The sequence below is a fragment of the Schistocerca piceifrons genome, chromosome 5, assembly GCF_021461385.2.
Source record: "Schistocerca piceifrons isolate TAMUIC-IGC-003096 chromosome 5, iqSchPice1.1, whole genome shotgun sequence".
Classification (NCBI taxonomy): Eukaryota; Metazoa; Arthropoda; class Insecta; order Orthoptera; family Acrididae; genus Schistocerca; species Schistocerca piceifrons.
Window position 1 is genome coordinate 154876635 of NC_060142.1, and position 22830 is coordinate 154899464.

The following is a 22830-nucleotide window of genomic DNA, read 5'->3' on the forward strand; positions in this document are numbered from 1 at the left end:
TGCCTGTGCGATTCAAAAATGGTTCAAATGGCTCTGAGCACTATGGGACTTAACATCTGAGGTCATCAGTCCCCTAGAACCACTTAAACCTAAGTAACCTAAGGACATCAGACACATCCATGCCCGAGGCAGGATTCGTACTTGCGACCGTAGCAGCAGCGCGGTCCCGGACTGAAGCGCCTAGAACCGCTCGTTCTGTTCCTGCTGTTTGTAAACAACACGCTTTCAAACACGCGGTTATTTTTGTTCAAGTGTGATTGCTAGTAGTTGTTATACAAAACTTGCAGGTATACTATGGGCAGGCAATTAGGAGAAATAAAGAAAATCTGGAGGCAATGAAGAGAGATGTTTGGGCCATATTCTTCCATAAGTCCTCTACTGATGACAAGCCATGTCATGGATTGTGTCCATCAGGAGAAAATTCGTGGTGCAAATACAATAGGGCTTAGGCAATTGGAGAATCTTATTCTCACCAGCATTCTATTCCTGTTGCTGTTATTACAGCAATTAAACATATTCTGGCTCGTCCTGACCTTCTAAGGAAATGGCTGCATGGGCAGACACAGAACCCAAATGAATGTTTAAACAGCATAATTTGGAACCGCCTTCCTAAAACTCTGTTTGTAGGCATGCAGACAATGAAACTAGGAGTTCATGATGCTGTTATTACGTTCAATTGTGGTAATATTGGAAAGTGTTGGGTACTGAAAAAGCTGGGAATTAATCCTGGTGAAAATATGATCACTGGGCTGCAACATTGCGATAAAATGAGGATAGCCGATGCAGACAGGTCTGCATCTAATATGGACAAGAAAGCAAGACAAACATTCAGGAACGTGAAAAAGAAGCTGGAAGACCTGCTAGAGGGCAAACAAGGGCCATCATATGCTGCAGGACACTTTTGATTAACTGTAAGTAACAAATTTAAAAAGTTTTGTCTTTTAAGTCAATTTCCCGCAAACTAAAAGTTTCAGTACATATGCCCCATTATGTCAGATACTATCATAGACAAATGAATGAAATTTTCAGAGACTCTGTGTGGTGTCACCGCCAAACACCACACTTGCTAGGTGGTAGCCTTTAAATCGGCCGCGGTCCGTTAGTATACGTCGGACCCGCGTGTCGCCACTGTCAGTGATTGCAGACCGAGCGCCGCCACACGGCAGGTCTAGAGAGACGTCCTAGCACTCGCCCCAGTTGTACAGCCGACTTCGCTAGCGATGGTTCACTGACAAATTACGCTCTCATTTGCCGAGACGATAGTTAGCATAGCCTTCAGCTACGTCATTTGCTACGACCTAGCAAGGCGCCATTACCAGTTACTATTGATGTTGTAAAACAAGTACCGTCAAGAGCGATGTTAACCAATTATGGATTAAAGTTAAGTATTTTAGCAGCCACGTACTTTTTTCGCTAATCTCAATTCCTTGTCCCGTTCCAGGCCTCACGCCAGCCTGCGTGAGCTTAAACGCGTGCCTTTCGGCTTCCTCCTAGTGGATTGGCTGTCTTGCCAGTCCACAACACTCTGCATAACATAAAAAGCCACCTCTGGTACTACATTCATTAATATTCCTCCATTAGGAATTTCACAAAAAAATGTTTTCTGCAGAAAAAACTTAATATTTTTTATTAATAAATTTAAAAAAGTATTTCTTAAAAACAATAAAATGGATAAAGTAGATTTTAGTACAGTTGACTCTGCTAGCATCATGTAATATACAGTAAAAATATTAAGGTCCAGCATCAAATAGTTTTTTTTCGGAAATGGGTGTAATACTTGCCTAAATTAACATGGGTTAGATAGGCAATGTGTGATCCCCTTAAGGACAACTCCGAGCCAGATGCTGACGAGGGAACCTCCCCATCGCACCCCCCTCAGATTTAGTTATAAGTTGGCGCAGTGGATAGGCCTTGAAAAACTGAACACAGATCAATCGAGAAAACAGGAAGACGTTGTGTGGAACTATGAAAAAAATAAGCAAAATATAAAAACTGAGTAGTCCATTCGCAAGATAGGCAACATCAAAGATTGTGAGCGCTCAGGAGCGCCGTGGTCCCGTGGTTAGCGTGAGCAGCTGTGGAACGAGAAGTCCTTGGTTCAAGTCTTCCCTCGAGTGAAAAGTTTGACTTTTTATTTTCAGACAATTATCAAAGTTCAGGCAATCACACATAATCAACTTCGTTCTCCAACATTCCAGAACATCTTCCGATTTGCTTGGACATATGCAGGATTTGACGGTCTACACTCGGAAAAATTTGAAAACGTTAAAAACATATGTTTTGACAGAGCACAGGGAAAACTGTGCATTCATTTGTTGCAGTTTATGTGACAAACTCTTATGTTTTCATCACTTTTTGGGAGTGATTATCACATCCACAAGAAAACCTAAATCTGGCAAGGTAGAAGAACCTTTTTATCCATTCGCCAAGTGTACAAGTTAGGTAGGTCGACAACATATTCCTGTCATGTGACGCACATTCCGTCACTAGTGTCGTACATAATATATCAGCCGTGTTTTCCTGTGGAGGAATCGGTTGACCTATGAACTTGCGATCAAATGTTTTCAGTTCCCATTGGAGAGGCACGTCCTTTTGTCTACTAATCGCACGGATTTGCGGTGCGGTCGCAAAACGCAGACACTAAACTTATTACAGTGATCAGAGACGTCAATGAACGAACGGAGAGATCATAACTTTGCGAAAATAAAGAAAATAAACTTTTCACTCGAGGGAAGACTTGAACTAAGGATCTCTTGTGCGGCAGCTGCTCACGCTAACCGCAGGACCACGGCGCTCCTGAGCGCTCACAATCTTTGATGTTGCCCATGTTGCGCATGGACTACTCAGTTTGTATATTTTGCTTATTTTTTTCATAGTTCCACACAACTTCTTCCTGTTATCTCGATTGATCTGTGTTCAGTTTTTCAAGTCCTCCAGAATGTCGAGATACTGCCTCGGCCTGCATGGTTACCAGAACTATCTCTAGTCGATCACATATGGGACATCATTGGACGACAAGTCCAGCGACTTCCACAAACAGCATTAAACGTCTGTGTATTGACTGCCCAAGTGCAACAGGCATGGAACTGCACCCCACAAACTGACATCCGGCACCCGTACAACACAATGCACCCAAGTTTGCCTGCTTGCATTCAACATTCTGGCGGTTACTTATGTACCAGCATTTCACATTTGCAATGGCTTATCTCGCGCTTACGTTAACCTGTGATTCTGCAATGTTAATCACTTAAATATGGTACCTAGGTAAATGCTTTCCCGAAATCTCATTATTGTACATTAATTATTTTTTGGTGTTGCAATTTTTTTCAGCCAGTGTACTAGTTATAAGTTGAATTATTGAATTAATAAAGCCTACAAAACGTTAAAACCCCGATATTCGGTATTTAAAAATCAGTTCGTGTTACGAGGGAATATGAATTTCGTCCCACGAAAAAGTCAGTTTTCTTGTGCATAAATACAATAACAACTATAAAATTTATATACAAAGAAATTAACTTGTGTGTAGGAAAAAGTTCCGGTTCTCAGGTAACATGAAATGGTTTTTAAACATGATGATAAACGCGTCAAAATTGTACTCGTGCGTTTTAAAACTGCCACGAGTCGAAACAAACTAGTAATGTTGAAGTAAAAGTTTCAAATGTTCTGCAAAAAATTAAACAGCCTATGGCGGTCAAAATGGTTTTTCCTCTGAATACACAGGGTGTTACAAAAAGGTACTTTCAGGAAAGATTCCTCACACACAAAGAAAGAAAATATGTTATGTGGACATGTGTCCGGAAACGCTTACTTTCCATGTTAGAGCTCATTATATTACTTCTCTTCAAATCACATTAATCATGAAACACACAGGAACAGAACGTACCAGCGTGACTTCAAACACTTTGTTACAGGAAATGTTCAAAATGTCCTCCGTTAGCGAGGATACATGCATCCACCCTCCGTGGCATGGAATCCCTGATGCGCTGATGCAGCCCTGGAGAATGGCATATTGTATCACAGCCGTCCACAATACGAGCACGAAGAGTCTACATTTGGTACCGGGGTTGCTTAGACAAGAGCTTTCAAATGCCCCAATAAATGAAACTCAAGAGGGTTGAGGTCAGAAGAGCGTGGAGGCCATGGAATTGGCCCGCCTCTACCAATCCACCGGTCACCGAATCTGTTGTTGAGAAGCGTACGAACACTTCGACTGAAATGCGCAGGAGCTCCATCGTGCATGAACCACATGTTGTGTCGTACTTGTAAAGGCACATGTTCTAGCAGCACAGGTAGAGTACCCCGTATGAAATCATGATAACGTGCTCCATTGAGTACATACTGACGAAACTAAAATGAGCTCTAACATGGGAATTAAGCGTTTCCGGACACATGTCCACATAACATCTTTTCTTTATTTGTGTGTGAGGAATGTTTCCTGAAAGTTTGGCCGTACCTTTTTGTAACACCCTGTATACAGTGAGGCTGTAGCCTAATAGAGGCAATCAATACGACTTGTAAGAGCATACAAACATAGCTGAGTTAATATCACAGCAAACACACAAGTACTGAGTAGTGAGGTCGTCGGTGACCACGGTTTTCCCGTTCAGCGGGCAAACCTCACGAACCTGTGACCAGAGGGTCGCGCTCCGGGCGTGTGCGGCCCCCCCGGGACCGAAGCTACGCTGCCCGAGTCCGCCCGGGCGGGCAGCCGCGTGGCTCTTCTCCCGCCGGGCGCTGCACTGGTGTGGGCGCGAAACGAAATCTCCGTGGCCCGTTTGCATGCAGTACTTTACTTCGCACAGTACTTACAGATACAGTATTTCACCTCCGGTTTTACACTAAACTAGCTTAGCGCCCGCTGACTCGCTCACGTACATTCTATGGTCTTCACAGAATTTTTGTTTTTCTTTATTCGGATTTTTATGTTGTTCACAAACTGCAACACCTTTTAAACTTCTCACACTAATTATGTCCACAGAAGCATGATCTCTCCCTAATGTACATCTGTCCAAAAAGCAATTGTGGAAGATGGAGTCCAACGTTTTTGTTAACCATGCCTTTTCCATTCTTGTGGTGATGTTTCCTTAGAAACTTTCATCCCCTGGTAAATATATTTAACCGACAAGGGGAGGTCGCCAACAGGGACACGCCGATTTTGCCCAAATTGCGTCTGTAGGAGGAGGTGGGTCTCCACATCACGTGCCTTAAATATTTCGCCTGAATGGGCCTTACAAGGGAACCTCCCCATCGCACTCCCCCTCAGATTTAGTTATAAGTTGGCACAGTGAATAGGCCTTGAAAAACTGAACACAAATCAATCGAGAAAACAGGAAGAAGATGTGTGGAACTAAGAAAAAATAAGCAAAATATACAAACTAAGTAGTCTATGTGCAACATGGGCAACATCAAGGGCAATCAGAGCTCAAGAGCGTCGTGGTCTCGTGGTTAGCGTCAGCAGTTGCGGAGCCGGAGGTCCTTGGTTCAAGTCTTCCCTCGAGTGAAGAGTTTAACTTTTTATTTTCAGTTTATGTGACAAACTCTTATGTTTTCATCACTTTTTTGGGAGTGATTATCACATCCACAAGAAAACCTAAATCGGGTAAGGTAGAAGAATCTTTTTACCCATTCGCCAAGTGTGCAAGTTAGGTGGGTCGACAACTGCCATGTGACGCACATGCCGTCACCAGTGTCGTACAGAATATATCAGAAGTGTTTTCCTGTGGAGGAATCGGTTGACCTATGACCTTGCGATCAAATGTTTTCGGTTCCCATTGAAGAGGCACGTCCTTTCGTCTACTAATCGCACGGATTTGCGGTGCGGTCGCAAAACACAGACACTAAACTTATTACAGTAAACAGAGACGTGAATGAACGAACGGACAGATGATAACTTTACGAAAATAAAGAAAGTAAACTTTTCACTCGAGGGAAGACTTGAACGTTTTCAAATTTTTCCGTGTGTAGACCGTCAAATCCTGCATATGTCCAATCAAATCTGAACATGTCCTGGAATGTTGCAGAGTTGATTATGTGTGATTGCCTGAACTTTGATAATTGTCTGAAAATAAAAAGTCAAACTTTTCACTCGAGGGAAGACTTGAACCAAGGACTTCTCGTTCCACAGCTGCTCACGCTAACTACAGATCTACGGCTCTCCTGAGCTTACACTCTCCTTGATGTTGCCTATCTTGTACATGGATTACTCAGTTTGTATATTTTGCTTATTTTTTTTCATAGTTCCACACAACTTCTTCCTGTTTTCTCGATTGATCTGTGTTCAGTTTTTCAAGGCCTATCCACTGTGCCAACTTATAACTAAATCTGAGGGGGGTGCGATGGGGAGGTTCCCTTGTTAGAAACTTTCATCCTCTGGTAAATATATTTAACTGGCAAGGGGAGGTCGCCAATCGGGATACGCTGATTTCGCCTATGCTGCGTGTGTAGAAGGAGGTGGGTCTCCACCTCACGTGCCTTAAATATTTCGCCTGAACGTGCCTTAGGAAAGGAGAAAATGCTCTCTAAAGTTTTTCCGACATCAGTATATACCTCTTATAGCGCTCTGTTAGTCACTAACGGTGTAGCGTAATGGCAAGCGTATTGCCTATCATAGAGACGACCTGGGATCAAACTCAGAGCCTTCTCGTTTTTTTTTCTGTTTTTCCCATATTTATTTTACTTCGTTTCTTCCGATTTTCAACTATTTACCGTAGAAATTAAACACATTCAAGCACTCACGGGTGAGAAATCCATTACCGTCTGACAGCTGACACGACGCTTGCGGTTCCAGCGGTCAGCTAGCGTAACATCTGTTTCGTACATAATAATATTTTATTTTCAAACCTTTTTGTACGTCATTTACGATATGACTGTTTTATATTTGATTCGAAAGCTTGAATGTATTTAAATTCTACGGTAAATAGTTGAAGATTCTGAAGAAACGAAGTAAAACAACACTGATAAAAGAACAGGAGAGATTGGGATTGATCTGAAGTGGCCTGTTTCGTAAGCAATGCGCTTGACCACTACGCTACGCCGATAACGACGGGCAGAGCACTGAATAAGGTATATAGTGGTATCGGAAAAGTTTTCGAGAGCATTTTCTCCTTTCCTAAGGCCCACTCAGGCGAAATATTTAAGGCACGTGATGTGGAGACCCACCTCCTTCTACTCACGCAATATACGCGAAATCGGCGTGTCCCGATTGGAAGCCTACCCTAGTGAGACGTGAAATACTAATTTTCATAGATTTAACTTTTACATATTTTAATATAACGAAATATTTTCTTAAAAATTTTCATCCCCTACTTCACCCCCTTATGACTGAATTTCCAAAAACAGGAAACTCATTCTTTTTTTTAATTTCTAACAAAGAAGCAAAATACAATTTTTTATAGATTTAGCTTTGAAACTGCTTTCACAATGAAATAATTCTCGTTTCCAAAAACAATGAAACATGTATTTTTTAATTTCTAACCGAGAGGTCAAATGCCAGTTTTCATAGATGTAACTCTAAAATGTTTTATTAGTACTTTCAATGATTTATTTTCAAAAAGTTTCACCCCTATTTTACCCCCTTAGTGAATGAATTTCCAAAAGCACTGAAACACTTACTTTTTTCTGATTGAGAAACCAAATATCGACTTTCTGAAAAACTACTGCAGATACACGGCTGGGACATGTTTTATTAAATTCACCAGACCAATAACAACAAAATAAATGGAAATCGCGCTTTACTTTAACCACGTACAGTTTTGCGATGGCTTCACATTAGCGAAGTTGCTAAATTTCAGGCAAAATGTTTTATTAGTCGTAACTCCGTAACCAAGCATTTGCGGAACTTTGTTTATATGAACTTTTTTCTTTAGTTTCACTTGTAGAACAGCATATTAAAATATTTGCATATCTTCGTGGATCACCCTGTGCATGTGGTGTAATTACAAATTAATCATTTTCGGATTTTTTTTTCCTTTAGCTGTACTGTGAAACCTTGCTTCTTGTCAAATTTCATGATTCGACGACAATGGTAGGTACTTTATAGGTTTTCACGAGTGAATTTGCGTTGATCGAAATATGTGACATAAACATCAGCATCCTTTAGCTGTATAGACTTAGAAACTTAAATTTTGCTTACCGCCAAGGGACCATAGATGTTAGTACGTGACATAAATTTAAACTTGATACCTCTACCCATTCCTGAGAAAAAGGTGTCTTAACAGTCGGATAGACAGACAACTAAGTGATCCTATAACGGTTCCGTTTTTACCGACTGAGGCTCGGAACCCTAAACATAAGTAAATACATAACAGGAGCCTGACCTCCTGCCTCCCTCCCAAACTTAGGCAGATAGGACTGAAGGAAACGGCAAAATATGGCGGCCTCACACCAAAAATAATGTTATTAAAAACGCGTTCCCTTCTTTTACACGCTCGTGGAACAGTAAGCCATAAACTATAGACCTGATTCATTATCGTAGTGCTCTGTGAAATACTGATAATAGTGTACGCACACTTAAATTTTATTCTGTGCAAACTATGACGTTGTCGACCTTATGATAGTTTGTTGCTGTTATAGATCTCAAATCAACCACATGGCATACGTATTTCTCTAAATTTAGGAAGAATGTCTTTCCTCTGAATTGGAAACACGGGTGTAAGTTATTATTATTATGATGAAACTTGAATTACTCCTGGCGTATAAAGTTCTATGCTCAGACAGATGTAGTTACGACGAGGAGCCCTTTGTCACCATTATTGCCAATCTGTTTATGGAAGATTTCGAGGAACGTGCCTTGGAATCGAAGGTTTTGAAATGTTCGTCCTTTTCCAGATATGTAGACGATACTTTTTTTGTTTGGCTTCATGTTGGCCTGAGTGAAAAATTAAACAGCTTTTCAGAATATTGAAGTTCAATCCATTCTAAAGTTCGCTTCACGATGGAGGCGGAAAAGTATGACTGTCTTTCTTCCTTGATGTATTGGTCAATTGGAGGCATGTTGGGACGTGCCGTTGATAGGAGGCCAACCCACAGTGCTGTGTCTATAGGCTGATAGATGTTTCCATGTGGTTCAGCCTGTCTATGTCATCTCAGACGCTGAAAGTTTGTCAACTGAGTTGGCCCACTTCAATGTTAACCTTTCACCAGAATGGGTAGAGTGAAAGACACATAAGACCCCATGTCTCCTTGGGTTTGCTGCAGGATCCTAAAATCAATTTGATTCAATATTTCGGAGATCCATCTGTGCGCCATCTTGAGAAGAACGCCGCTACTGCTGAATCCCGTTGAAAACTGACGCCAACGCTGAAAATCGTCGTCATATACAGGTATGCATATGTAACAAATGAAGAGGTGCTTAGAAGAGTACTGGAAACGAGATCTCTGTGGAGGCACTTCCAAACAAGAAGAGACAAACTTGTAGGGCACATCCTACGACACAACAACATCATTGGAACAATAGCAGAAAGAGCTACTGAGGGATTAATCGGTGGGGGTGACCAAGGATATCACACATGCAACAGATCGTGAATGACGTTGGATGTAAGACATACGTGGAAATGAAGAGGAAGGCAGGCAGAAGAGAGGAATGGCGCTCTGCTGCAATCCAACCTCAGGGTTGAACACTAAAAGGAAAGGAATACAGGTATGTGCCTCCGCACCGTACGCTGGGCATGCGCCGCACGTCGCAGTTACTGCCCTCCAAGACTGGACTGTGGCACTACCCCGCATCAAAACAGAACGTTCTTCGGTATGGCCAGTCCGAGTGTTTGAGTCCAATATATCGTTGCCACTGGTGTTCTACTAAGGGCGGCGCCACCGGCTCAGATTTGGAGGGCAGAAATTATGATGGGCGGCGCTTGCAACGCGTACTGTGCGGAGGCGTATATCGGACTACGATTTGCAGCCTTGGCGTCAGTTTTCAGCGGGACTCAGCTGCAGCAGATTCTCCTGAAGATGGCGGGCAAATGGATGTTCGAAATACTGAAACAAGTTGCTTTTACGATTCGTAAATGTAAGACGGACACATAAGACGCTAATTGCTCTAACGCCCAATTGCGAGACGGGTGAGTGGTGGGAATAACAAGGTTGCACCAAAGTCTAAGGCCCTTTTGCCTTACTTAGACAACATTTTCACCAGGACTGATGGCTTCCAGCGAAAACACGGCGTGAAATATGTTTCTCGACTACCATCCAAGTCTGTAAAGGTTGATCTCGGTTTGCATAAGACGGCTGTCTACAGTATCCCTCGCAGCTGTGGCATGTCGTGTATTGGTTAGACCATCAAGACCGTGGTACAAGAGCCAAGGAAATCTGTTATTGCAGAACATTGCCTTGGCACCAGTCATCTTATGTGATATAAGAATGCAATTTCTGGTATGCCCTTCCACCAACTGGAGAAGTGTTACTGTGAAAGCAGTTGAGATTAAATCAGCAAGTGACCTTATAAATAGGGAAGGAGTTTTTTGCTTAAATTCTGTTTGGAATCCTGCTCTCTCCCTGGTCAAACAACAGAGGGATAGACTTGGCGCTAGTTGCTCAGCTGTTAGTAATTAATTTTAGCTACCGATAAATTACGTGGTGTGTGGTGGTGCTATAGGATTGCAGAGTGTGTGTGTATGTGTGTGTGTGTGTGTGTGTGTGTGTGTGTGTGTGTGTGTGTGTGTTTTATGGCTCTCGGAAGACCTTCCTTCGAAAGGTTAAAAATTTCCTTGCACAGTGCTCTCAAATTGCATTTGTGCTTTGAAAATGAAGGGGCGTGTACCTGTCGTAATACTGGGGGTTATCGAAGTTGTTTTCTGGCTGTTATTTTATTATTATTGTTACATTATAACATTTAATATATTTTATCGTTATTATAATCATGGTCACCTCTTGCACGCCAAAAGTGAACATCGTGACAATAAATATTTGGGAGGGGGGGGGGGGACAGTAACAGACGGTGATTCCCTCTCCCTCCAAGACCCGAACCCTAGAAGAGATAAAGTAGCGGCTGTATCCATAGCTTGTTTCATTGTCTCAATCGACTGAAACAACAAGCCCATGTTTACTTCACAACACGAAAAAAGTGAGTTTCGATCAGTGATTAAACACTTCTAATTTAATGGCTTAACACCGAAATAGATCAAATCTGAGTTGGATTAAGTTCATGACACACCTACTCGTATTTAAAAATCGGTATATGGGTTTAAACGTGGCCATACGTCCACAAAAAATGAACGTCTGCTGTAAGAGATCATTCCCGAAATAACTGACGTGAGCCACGATATCGTTTCGAGTAAGCGACGAAACAAGATACGCGAAATAGTTGAGACCACTGGAACACCGCAAGATATAGTGAATCCAGTTTGGCACGAAAAACTGGATGTGAAAAAAAATCTCAACAAGATGGGTACCGGGTTTGCTCTCAGTAGAGAATAAACGCAACCGTGTGGCCGACGCTAAGGCGATTTTGGCACTTTTCCGTCGAAATACGGCCGGGTTTATGCGGCGATACATAACTGCGGTCGAAACATAGACACACCACTGCACTGCAGAGACTAAAGAAGAATCGAAACAGTGGGTTTTTGAAGGCGAACGGCCTCCGAAGAAGGTGAAGACGGTGAAATTGGCTGGCTAGGTGATGGCCACGGTTTTTTGGGATGCACGCAGAATCATCTTGTCGATTACTTGAAACAGAGACAAACAATAGCCGGAGAGCATTATGCGTCGTTATTGTACCGGAATCAAGGAAAAAGTCCTCATTTGCAAGAGAAAAAGATCCTCTTCCATCATGACAATGCACGGTTGCACACCTGCACAATTTCGATGGACAAAATTATGGAGTTCGACTTATTGCAATGTCTACCCCATTCGCCGGACTGGGCTCCCAGTGACGTTTATTTTTTTTATTTACAAACTAGAGAAAATGGCTCGTCGGACGACGGTTCACACTCAATGAGGAGGTCATCGCCCAGACAGATACCTGTCTTGCAGAACTTACGAAATTCTACTTTTTCGACAACTTAGAAAAGTTGGAGCAACGCTTGGAAAAGTGCATAGAGATAAAAAGGGATTACGTTGAAAAATAAAAAAAATATACAGAATATTTAGTTTTTTTCTATTTTCTTCGAAACACTTACAGAAAGATCCTAGTGTATCTGCTCACGCTGTGTAACTCATTGCAGCTGATTGCTATAATTTATCTGTAGAATAAAAAATCCGCTTCAGTTGGCAGTAATTTCTTATTTATTGCACGACCAGTTTAGAAGCATAAAGCTTCATCTTCAGGTGCCACGAACTGCGGGCAAGAATAGTGCTTCCTAGCGTACTATGGGACGACATACCAAAATGAAAGCTACACTCGTGAGTAGTGGTGTATTCCATTATGGGAACATAAGTGTCAGGCAGTCGGGCGGGGGGGGGGGGGGGGGTGTCATACCATATCAAACAAACGCTTGGGTCTGGAATAAAAACGAGCTTTGGGGGAGGGATATGGCTTCTGGGCCACCTGGACTAGTCACTTTCGTGTCGTGCTGTCCAGCTATGGTTTGCTAGTCCTATACGTGAATTCAGTTACTTATTTATTTCCATTACTACTGACTTCGTTTCTCTCCATAACTCTCCCCCAATGTTGGCGTTTTTGTTCTAGCCCATGAGCTTTTTTGCCGTAGGTGTGACCCCAGTGACTGACTGGCTCGGTCTCCACACATTTATGTTCCCATAATTATGTGATTATGTTACTTTTCATAACTGTACCTTTCATTTTTGTATGTCAACCCCCATAGTACTTGTATACTAGTAGCCCCTATTCTTATCCGCAGTCGGTGTCGTACGGAGGGCAGTATCGCTGAAATAAAAAGTTTTCAGTCATATCGTTTTCTTTTCCCGATCTTTTCCTGCAGCAGTTTAATCTGATTGTTGAAACCGCTAAAAATAACCGGTTCTCAAATAACCGATTTTCGCTTTTTTATTCCTATTATTTCTTATAGTGAACGCAGAAGTCGAACAAAGATTGAATAATTTTAACTCTCTCTGTGTCAAGATACATGGAATCAAAACAATAAATTAAATAGGCAAATAAAAGAAAACTTAGTCCGTTCACCTTACACAACAAAAATTCACCATTATTTTTTGAAACTCAGCTCAAGAATCATATTGTAATCGGGGATCATAGCACTTTTGAAATTAACGAATAGTCGGTGCTAAAGGGTGAAAACTGAGGATCAAGAACTCTATTGATTATGTTAATTTGTCCGTTTTCAAGGGCTACAACCATATAAAGGCATATTGTGTATACACAGGCTACTTTCTATTTTTATCGTCAACTAGGAACGAATTGTATTTAAGTTTTTAATTTATTGTTGTTACCATAATTTCTTGCCTCTTTTATTACTTCACGGAAATGTCAGATAAATCTGTAATTTTGTAAAGCAAATGAAGCCTTACACTTCATTGCTACGTCACTTCGCAAAAATATTTCCAGGCTAGGGTTGGTGTCATTCTGTTACAACGTATGTGCGACGACAGCGAGAAACTACAGTATAGACCGGGTGGGGGCGAGTCTTGCATACAGCACTGTACACGCGTCACTTAAGCTGTGACACACGGGAACAGGGACATTATTGTCTCAGTGATGCTGTACCAATTCTTACGCCATGTTGTTGTTGCTCGTTTCTGTCGCCATTGTTATTAAGATAACACTGATCGCTTTTCCAACTTTCTAGAACATTGCGATATTTGAAACCAATGCAGATTTTACGAATTAAAATTGCTCCTTTATTAAAAAGGGCCTATGGAAAACGAAAATTTTTAGTATTGCTGCTATGACCAATTGATATTTCGGTTTATTTACTTGCTTATTAGAAAAAAAGTCACAGACATCCTATAAATGAGACCAAACTAGTACCGAAAAATATCAGTTATTCAGAACTAAAAAACCGATATCGGTTTTAACCTTGGTGTACAGATCAATGTGCGACACATTTTACTAGACTGTGTTTTATTTTCGGACCAGAGGGCAGCGGTAGATCTGCCGTCTATTTTTAGTGACATTGAAATAAATGTTTTTAGAGTTCCAAGGTTTTGCGATCTGTGCGGTTTGTTTACGTTTTAGGGAGATGGTCTTAATGTGTCAACAGGGTGAGTGGCTCACCCACGTTTTTTGTAAATGGTCAGCCACTCACATTTCCCTGTACTTTTGTTTTACATCTTCTGTAGTTTTCTCCTGTTTTAATCCTGTCTATAGCACCTTTGTTGTTAAGTTGTGTTAAGGCCTGAGAGAGAGAGAGTGATTGTGTGGGTTAAAGCGTATGATGGGGGAGTGAGTGAATGAGTGTCATTTCATAGCTTTCCTCCTCATCGTGTGACAATAATTCTAGTCGTTTTACCCAGATTCGTTTCTTTTAATATTTGTAAGAGAGCTGATTAACCTCGGCGTTGAGCGCCTGTAAGCTCCAAAAACACACACACCGTTTTAACCGGTCGGTTTTCCACATCCCAAGTCGGTGGTGGCACCTGAAGATAAAGCTTTATGCTGTGAAACCGGTCGTGTAATAAATTAAGAAATTACTGGCAACTGAAGCGGATTTTTTTTTCGATAAATATGTTCCTCCCAAGGGAAACTCCCCATCGCATTCCCCTCATATTTAGTGGTAAGATGACCCGTGGATATCCCGGCGAAAACTGAACACAGATCAAACGTGAAAACAGGAAGAAGTTGTACTGAACTGTGAAAAAAGAAGCAAAAAAGAAACAGTGAACGTTCCAGGCTCGGGACGTGCAGCATCGAGCGAATTTGAACAGCCTCGGCGCCGTAGTTATGTGGTCACAGAGTTGGAGTGTGGAGGGGGAGATGCGTGTTCAAATCTCCCTCGGTCCCCTTTTTTTGGCTAAATTATGAACTGTCCGTCCGATCACTGACGTGTCTCTTCGCTGTATCGATATCTGTGTCTTTGTCGTGGTGTAACGTCCATTTTCAACAGCGAGTTGTAATGCAGGGACCTCCAGACGTACCTCCTATTTGTTCTACACAAGTACCACATGTTGTGACTCTTGCGTTCCGTTTCGGAAATTTCAACTCTTAAATTCCTTTGTTGTAACAGAGTTCACATGTGTTTATTTGTTGTTTTCGTTTCTGTGAAAAATCTATGCGGCCTCTCGTCGCCTGCTCTCACTATTCATCACATTTAGTTACGACGGAAATATATTTTTACGACATGACTCATTTTATGTAACCCATTTATAGTATGACAATTGCCAAGACTACAGAAGGAGGACAGACATGTTACTAACCAGACAGAAAGTTTATAATTTTGTGAAAAAAAAGGGAACGAGGGCGATTTGAACAAATTTCTACCCCTTCGCAATACAGCACCGAGACGACATAACCACGACGCCGTTGCTCTATGAATGCGTTCGATGTTGCACATCTTGAGCTTGGACTGTTCACTGTTTCTATTTTGCCCCTATTTTTTCACAGTTCAGTACACCTTCCTGTTTTCATGTTTGATCTGTGTTCACTTTTTGTCGGGTTATCCACTGGGGCATTTTACCACTAAATCTTTGGGGGTGCGATGGGGAGTTTCCGTTGTCAGGTTCGCCTGACCAAATATTTTGCTTAAATTTAATTTTGAAGCGAGGTAGTAAAGTACGAGAGAGTGTGTGGAGAGTACCGTGTTTGTGCTTCAGGTACGAGTGCGACGCAACAGCCACTTCCTGCGACGTGGGCTGGACGCCGTCCGGAGACCGCCTTCGCTACAGCCTGCCTTCGCTGTTGCTGGCCGACCTGCTGCCCGCCGCTCTAGCGTGAGTAGCTGCTGCCCTGCTCCACTCCACTTCACTACGCACTCTATTCGCTCGCGCACACCGCCTCTTCTCCCCTCCAACCCCTTGGCTGCGCGCCCTGCTCTCTCGGACCGTTTTTAATCTGTGCCGGCAGCCGCGCGACATCTGCGTTATATACGCGCGGATGTTTTGACTTATACACGACGCTCCGGGGCCAATAAGCTGAGGTTATCTTCGCCGCGGCGTCGGGTTTCTGCCACTTCTGAAACGCACCAGTTGGTCCTCACTTTGCCTCGTCTATGTCACGATCGTTCCCGCTTCTGCTACTAAGATTAGTAAACCCACACTGGCCTCCCGTACGTGCCTGCTTCCTAGAAATTACCGGCACAGTTCCTTGCTTAAGAAACATCTGACGCTGGAGTTTATTTCAGCCGGAATGCGGCGTGCGCTTGCACCGGTGTAGTAGAACGTCCGTGGCGGGGCAGGGCTGCATTATTTAGGTTATAAATACCCTTACTATTCGACGTATTTACCTTTCAGAACAGTCCGCTGTATTCGGTATTGGCTACTGTGAACCTACAACAGCTATAGCCAAGTTAGTTTCACTGTTTGTTGTGATGTAATATTTACCAGGAGCTCTCGAGGATTGTTTGGTTGCCAGTAGTTTGTTGCTCGTTTAGTGCCAGCTAGGGGACACGCGCAGGGTAACTACAAGGTTAGACATGTTTGTGGAATGTTGTTCCCCAGCTTGGACCAATAGTATTTACTCAAGACAGCTCAATCGTACCATGCATCTTACAATGAGCGGACAAATGTCATGGGATAGCGATACGTACACATAAAAGTGGCGGTAGCATCGCGTATACAAGGTATAAGAAGGCAGTGCATTGGCAGAACTGTCATTTGTACTCTTGTGATTCGTGTGAAAAGGTTTACGACGGGAATTAACACACACTGACGAGAAATTGTAGTTAGAGATAGGTGCATGAGACATTCCATTTCGGATATCGTTAGGGAACTCATTATTCCGAGATCCACAGTGTCAAGAGTGTCTCGAGAGAGATAGGTGCATGAGACATTCCATTTCGAATATCGTTAGGGAATTCATTATTCCGAGATCCACAGTGTCAAGAGTGTCTTGAGAGAGATAGGTGCATGAGACATTCCATTTCGGATATCGTTAGGGAATTCGTTATTCCGAGATCCACAGTGTCAAGAGTGTCTCGAGAGAGATAGGTGCATGAGACATTCCATTTCGGATATCGTTAGGGAATTCATTATTCCGAGATCCACAGTGTCAAGAGTGTCTTGAGAGAGATAGGTGCATGAGAATTTCCATTTCGGATATCGTTAGGGAATTCATTATTCCGAGATCCACAGTGTCAAGAGTGTCTCGAGAGAAATAGGTGCTTGAGACATTCCATTTCGGATATCGTTAGGGAATTCATTATTCCGAGATCCACAGTGTCAAGAGTGTCTCGAGAGAGATAGGTGCATGAGACATTCCATTTCAGATATCGTTAGGGAATTCATTATTCCGAGATCCACAGTGTCAAGAGTGTCTCGAGAGAGATAGGTGCATGAGACATTCCATTTCGGATGTCGTTAGGGAATTCATTATTGCGAGATCCACAGTGTCAAGAGTGTCTCGAGAGAGATAGGTGCATGAGACATTCCATTTCGGATATCGTTAGGGAATTCATTATTGCGAGATCCACAGTGTCAAGAGTGTCTCGAGAGAGATAGGTGCATGAGACATTCCATTTCGGATGTCGTTAGGGAATTCATTATTGCGAGATCCACAGTGTCAAGAGTGTCTCGAGAGAGATAGGTGCATGAGACATTCCACTTCGGATGTCGTTAGGGAATTCATTATTGCGAGATCCACAGTGTCAAGAGTGTCTCGAGAGAGATAGGTGCATGAGACATTCCATTTCGGATGTCGTTAGGGAATTCATTATTGCGAGATCCACAGTGTCAAGAGTGTCTCGAGAGAGATAGGTGCATGAGACATTCCATTTCGGATGTCGTTAGGGAATTCATTATTGCGAGATCCACAGTGTCAAGAGTGTCTCAAGAGAGATAGGTGCATGAGACATTCCATTTCGGATGTCGCTAGGGAATTCATTATTGCGAGATCCACAGTGTCAAGAGTGTCTCGAGAGAGATAGGTGCATGAGACATTCCATTTCGGATGTCGTTAGGGAATTCATTATTGCGAGATCCACAGTGTCAAGAGTGTCTCGAGAGAGATAGGTGCATGAGATATTCCATTTCGGATGTCGTTAGGGAATTCATTATTGCGAGATCCACAGTGTCAAGAGTGTCTCGAGAGAGATAGGTGCATGAGACATTCCATTTCGGATGTCGTTAGGGAATTCATTATTGCGAGATCCACAGTGTCAAGAGTGTCTCGAGAGAGATAGGTGCATGAGACATTCCATTTCGGATGTCGTTAGGGAATTCATTATTGCGAGATCCACAGTGTCAAGAGTGTCTCGAGAGAGATAGGTGCATGAGACATTCCATTTCGGATGTCGTTAGGGAATTCATTATTGCGAGATCCACAGTGTAAAGAGTGTCTCGAGAGAGATAGGTGCATGAGACATTCCATTTCGGATGTCGTTAGGGAATTCATTATTGCGAGATCCACAGTGTCAAGAGTGTCTCGAGAGAGATAGGTGCATGAGACATTCCATTTCGGATGTCGTTAGGGAATTCATTATTGCGAGATCCACAGTGTCAAGAGTGTCTCGAGAGAGATAGGTGCATGAGACATTCCATTTCGGATGTCGTTAGGGAATCCATTATTGCGAGATCCACAGTGTCAAGAGTGTCTCAAGAGAGATAGGTGCATGAGACATTCCATTTCGGATGTCGTTAGGGAATTCATTATTGCGAGATCCACAGTGTCAAGAGTGTCTCGAGAGAGATAGGTGCATGAGACATTCCATTTCGGATGTCGTTAGGGAATTCATTATTGCGAGATCCACAGTGTCAAGAGTGTCTCGAGAGAGATAGGTGCATGAGACATTCCATTTCGGATGTCGTTAGGGAATTCATTATTGCGAGATCCACAGTGTAAAGAGTGTCTCGAGAGAGATAGGTGCATGAGACATTCCATTTCGGATGTCGTTAGGGAATTCATTATTGCGAGATCCACAGTGTCAAGAGTGTCTCGAGAGAGATAGGTGCATGAGACATTCCATTTCGGATGTCGTTAGGGAATTCATTATTGCGAGATCCACAGTGTCAAGAGTGTCTCGAGAGAGATAGGTGCATGAGACATTCCATTTCGGATGTCGTTAGGGAATCCATTATTGCGAGATCCACAGTGTCAAGAGTGTCTCAAGAGAGATAGGTGCATGAGACATTCCATTTCGGATGTCGTTAGGGAATTCATTATTGCGAGATCCACAGTGTCAAGAGTGTCTCGAGAGAGATAGGTGCATGAGACATTCCATTTCGGATGTCGTTAGGGAATTCATTATTGCGAGATCCACAGTGTCAAGAGTGTCTCGAGAGAGATAGGTGCATGAGATATTCCATTTCGGATGTCGTTAGGGAATTCATTATTGCGAGATCCACAGTGTCAAGAGTGTCTCGAGAGAGATAGGTGCATGAGACATTCCATTTCGGATGTCGTTAGGGAATTCATTATTGCGAGATCCACAGTGTCAAGAGTGTCTCGAGAGAGATAGGTGCATGAGACATTCCATTTCCGATGTCGTTAGGGAATTCATTATTGCGAGATCCACAGTGTCAAGAGTGTCTCGAGAGAGATAGGTGCATGAGACATTCCGTTTCGGATATCGTTAGGGAATTCATTATTGCGAGATCCACAGTGTCAAGAGTGTCTCGAGAGAGATAGGTGCATGAGACATTCCATTTCGGATGTCGTTAGGGAATTCATTATTGCGAGATCCACAGTGTCAAGAGTGTCTCAAGAGAGATAGGTGCATGAGACATTCCATTTCGGGTGTCGCTAGGGAATTCATTATTGCGAGATCCACAGTGTCAAGAGTGTCTCGAGAGAGATAGGTGCATGAGACATTCCATTTCGGATGTCGTTAGGGAATTCATTATTGCGAGATCCACAGTGTCAAGAGTGTCTCGAGAGAGATAGGTGCATGAGATATTCCATTTCGGATGTCGTTAGGGAATTCATTATTGCGAGATCCACAGTGTCAAGAGTGTCTCGAGAGAGATAGGTGCATGAGACATTCCATTTCCGATGTCGTTAGGGAATTCATTATTGCGAGATCCACAGTGTCAAGAGTGTCTCGAGAGAGATAGGTGCATGAGACATTCCATTTCGGATGTCGTTAGGGAATTCATTATTGCGAGATCCACAGTGTCAAGAGTGTCTCGAGAGAGATAGGTGCATGAGACATTCCATTTCGGATGTCGTTAGGGAATTCATTATTGCGAGATCCACAGTGTAAAGAGTGTCTCGAGAGAGATAGGTGCATGAGACATTCCATTTCGGATGTCGTTAGGGAATTCATTATTGCGAGATCCACAGTGTCAAGAGTGTCTCGAGAGAGATAGGTGCATGAGACATTCCATTTCGGATGTCGTTAGGGAATTCATTATTGCGAGATCCACAGTGTCAAGAGTGTCTCGAGAGAGATAGGTGCATGAGACATTCCATTTCGGATGTCGTTAGGGAATCCATTATTGCGAGATCCACAGTGTCAAGAGTGTCTCAAGAGAGATAGGTGCATGAGACATTCCATTTCGGATGTCGTTAGGGAATTCATTATTGCGAGATCCACAGTGTCAAGAGTGTCTCGAGAGAGATAGGTGCATGAGACATTCCATTTCGGATGTCGTTAGGGAATTCATTATTGCGAGATCCACAGTGTCAAGAGTGTCTCGAGAGAGATAGGTGCATCAGATATTCCATTTCGGATGTCGTTAGGGAATTCATTATTGCGAGATCCACAGTGTCAAGAGTGTCTCGAGAGAGATAGGTGCATGAGACATTCCATTTCGGATGTCGTTAGGGAATTCATTATTGCGAGATCCACAGTGTCAAGAGTGTCTCGAGAGAGATAGGTGCATGAGACATTCCATTTCCGATGTCGTTAGGGAATTCATTATTGCGAGATCCACAGTGTCAAGAGTGTCTCGAGAGAGATAGGTGCATGAGACATTCCGTTTCGGATATCGTTAGGGAATTCATTATTGCGAGATCCACAGTGTCAAGAGTGTCTCGAGAGAGATAGGTGCATGAGACATTCCATTTCGGATGTCGTTAGGGAATTCATTATTGCGAGATCCACAGTGTCAAGAGTGTCTCGAGAGAGATAGGTGCATGAGACATTCCATTCCGGATGTCGTTAGGGAATTCATTATTGCGAGATCCACAGTGTCAAGAGTGTCTCAAGAGAGATAGGTGCATGAGACATTCCATTTCGGATGTCGTTAGGGAATTCATTATTGCGAGATCCACAGTGTCAAGAGTGTCTCGAGAGAGATAGGTGCATGAGACATTCCATTTCGGATGTCGTTAGGGAATTCATTATTGCGAGATCCACAGTGTCAAGAGTGTCTCGAGAGAGATAGGTGCATGAGATATTCCATTTCGGATGTCGTTAGGGAATTCATTATTGCGAGATCCACAGTGTCAAGAGTGTCTCGAGAGAGATAGGTGCATGAGACATTCCATTTCGGATGTCGTTAGGGAATTCATTATTGCGAGATCCACAGTGTCAAGAGTGTCTCGAGAGAGATAGGTGCATGAGACATTCCATTCCGGATGTCGTTAGGGAATTCATTATTGCGAGATCCACAGTGTCAAGAGTGTCTCGAGAGAGATAGGTGCATGAGACATTCCATTTCGGATGTCGTTAGGGAATTCATTATTGCGAGATCCACAGTGTCAAGAGTGTCTCGAGAGAGATAGGTGCATGAGACATTCCATTTCGGATGTCGTTAGGGAATTCATTATTGCGAGATCCACAGTGTCAAGAGTGTCTCGAGAGAGATAGGTGCATGAGATATTCCATTTCGGATGTCGTTAGGGAATTCATTATTGCGAGATCCACAGTGTCAAGAGTGTCTCGAGAGAGATAGGTGCATGAGACATTCCATTTCGGATGTCGTTAGGGAATTCATTTTTGCGAGATCCACAGTGTCAAGAGTGTCTCGAGAGAGATAGGTGCATGAGACATTCCATTTCGGATGTCGTTAGGGAATTCATTATTGCGAGATCCACAGTGTCAAGAGTGTCTCGAGAGAGATAGGTGCATGAGACATTCCATTTCGGATGTCGTTAGGGAATTCATTATTGCGAGATCCACAGTGTCAAGAGTGTCTCGAGAGAGGTAGGTGCATGAGACATTCCATTTCGGATGTCGTTAGGGAATTCATTATTGCGAGATCCACAGTGTCAATAGTGTCTCGAGAGAGATAGGTGCATGAGACATTCCATTTCGGATGTCGTTAGGGAATTCATTATTGCGAGATCCACAGTGTCAAGAGTGTCTCGAGAGAGATAGGTGCATGAGACATTCCATTTCGGATGTCGTTAGGGAATTCATTATTGCGAGATCCACAGTGTCAAGAGTGTCTCGAGAGAGATAGGTGCATGAGACATTCCATTTCAGATGTCGTTAGGGAATTCATTATTGCGAGATCCACAGTGTCAAGAGTGTCTCGAGAGAGATAGGTGCATGAGACATTCCATTTCGGGTGTCGTTAGGGAATTCATTATTGCGATATCCACAGTGTCAAGAGTGTCTCGAGAGAGATAGGTGCATGAGACATTCCATTTCGGATGTCGTTAGGGAATTCATTATTGCGAGATCCACAGTGTAAAGAGTGTCTCGAGAGAGATAGGTGCATGAGACATTCCATTTCGGATGTCGTTAGGGAATTCATTATTGCGAGATCCACAGTGTCAAGAGTGTCTCGAGAGAGATAGGTGCATGAGACATTCCATTTGGGATGTCGTTAGGGAATTCATAATTGCGAGATCCACAGTGTCAAGAGTGTCTCGAGAGAGATAGGTGCATGAGACATTCCATTTCGGATGTCGTTAGGGAATTCATTATTGCGAGATCCACA

The 22830-nt window shown here is 42.9% G+C and overlaps 1 protein-coding gene across 1 annotated transcript in view; it reads left to right on the plus strand.

Annotated features, from left to right (window-relative positions):
* The window catches only part of LOC124798647 (visual pigment-like receptor peropsin), a 203507-nt gene that overhangs the window by 71554 nt on the left and 109123 nt on the right, over window positions 1-22830 (plus strand). The window contains exon 5 of the mRNA XM_047262144.1: window positions 15661-15777. Within this exon, the coding sequence (XP_047118100.1) occupies window positions 15661-15777 (117 nt within the window). The remainder of the gene's footprint in view (window positions 1-15660; window positions 15778-22830) is intronic.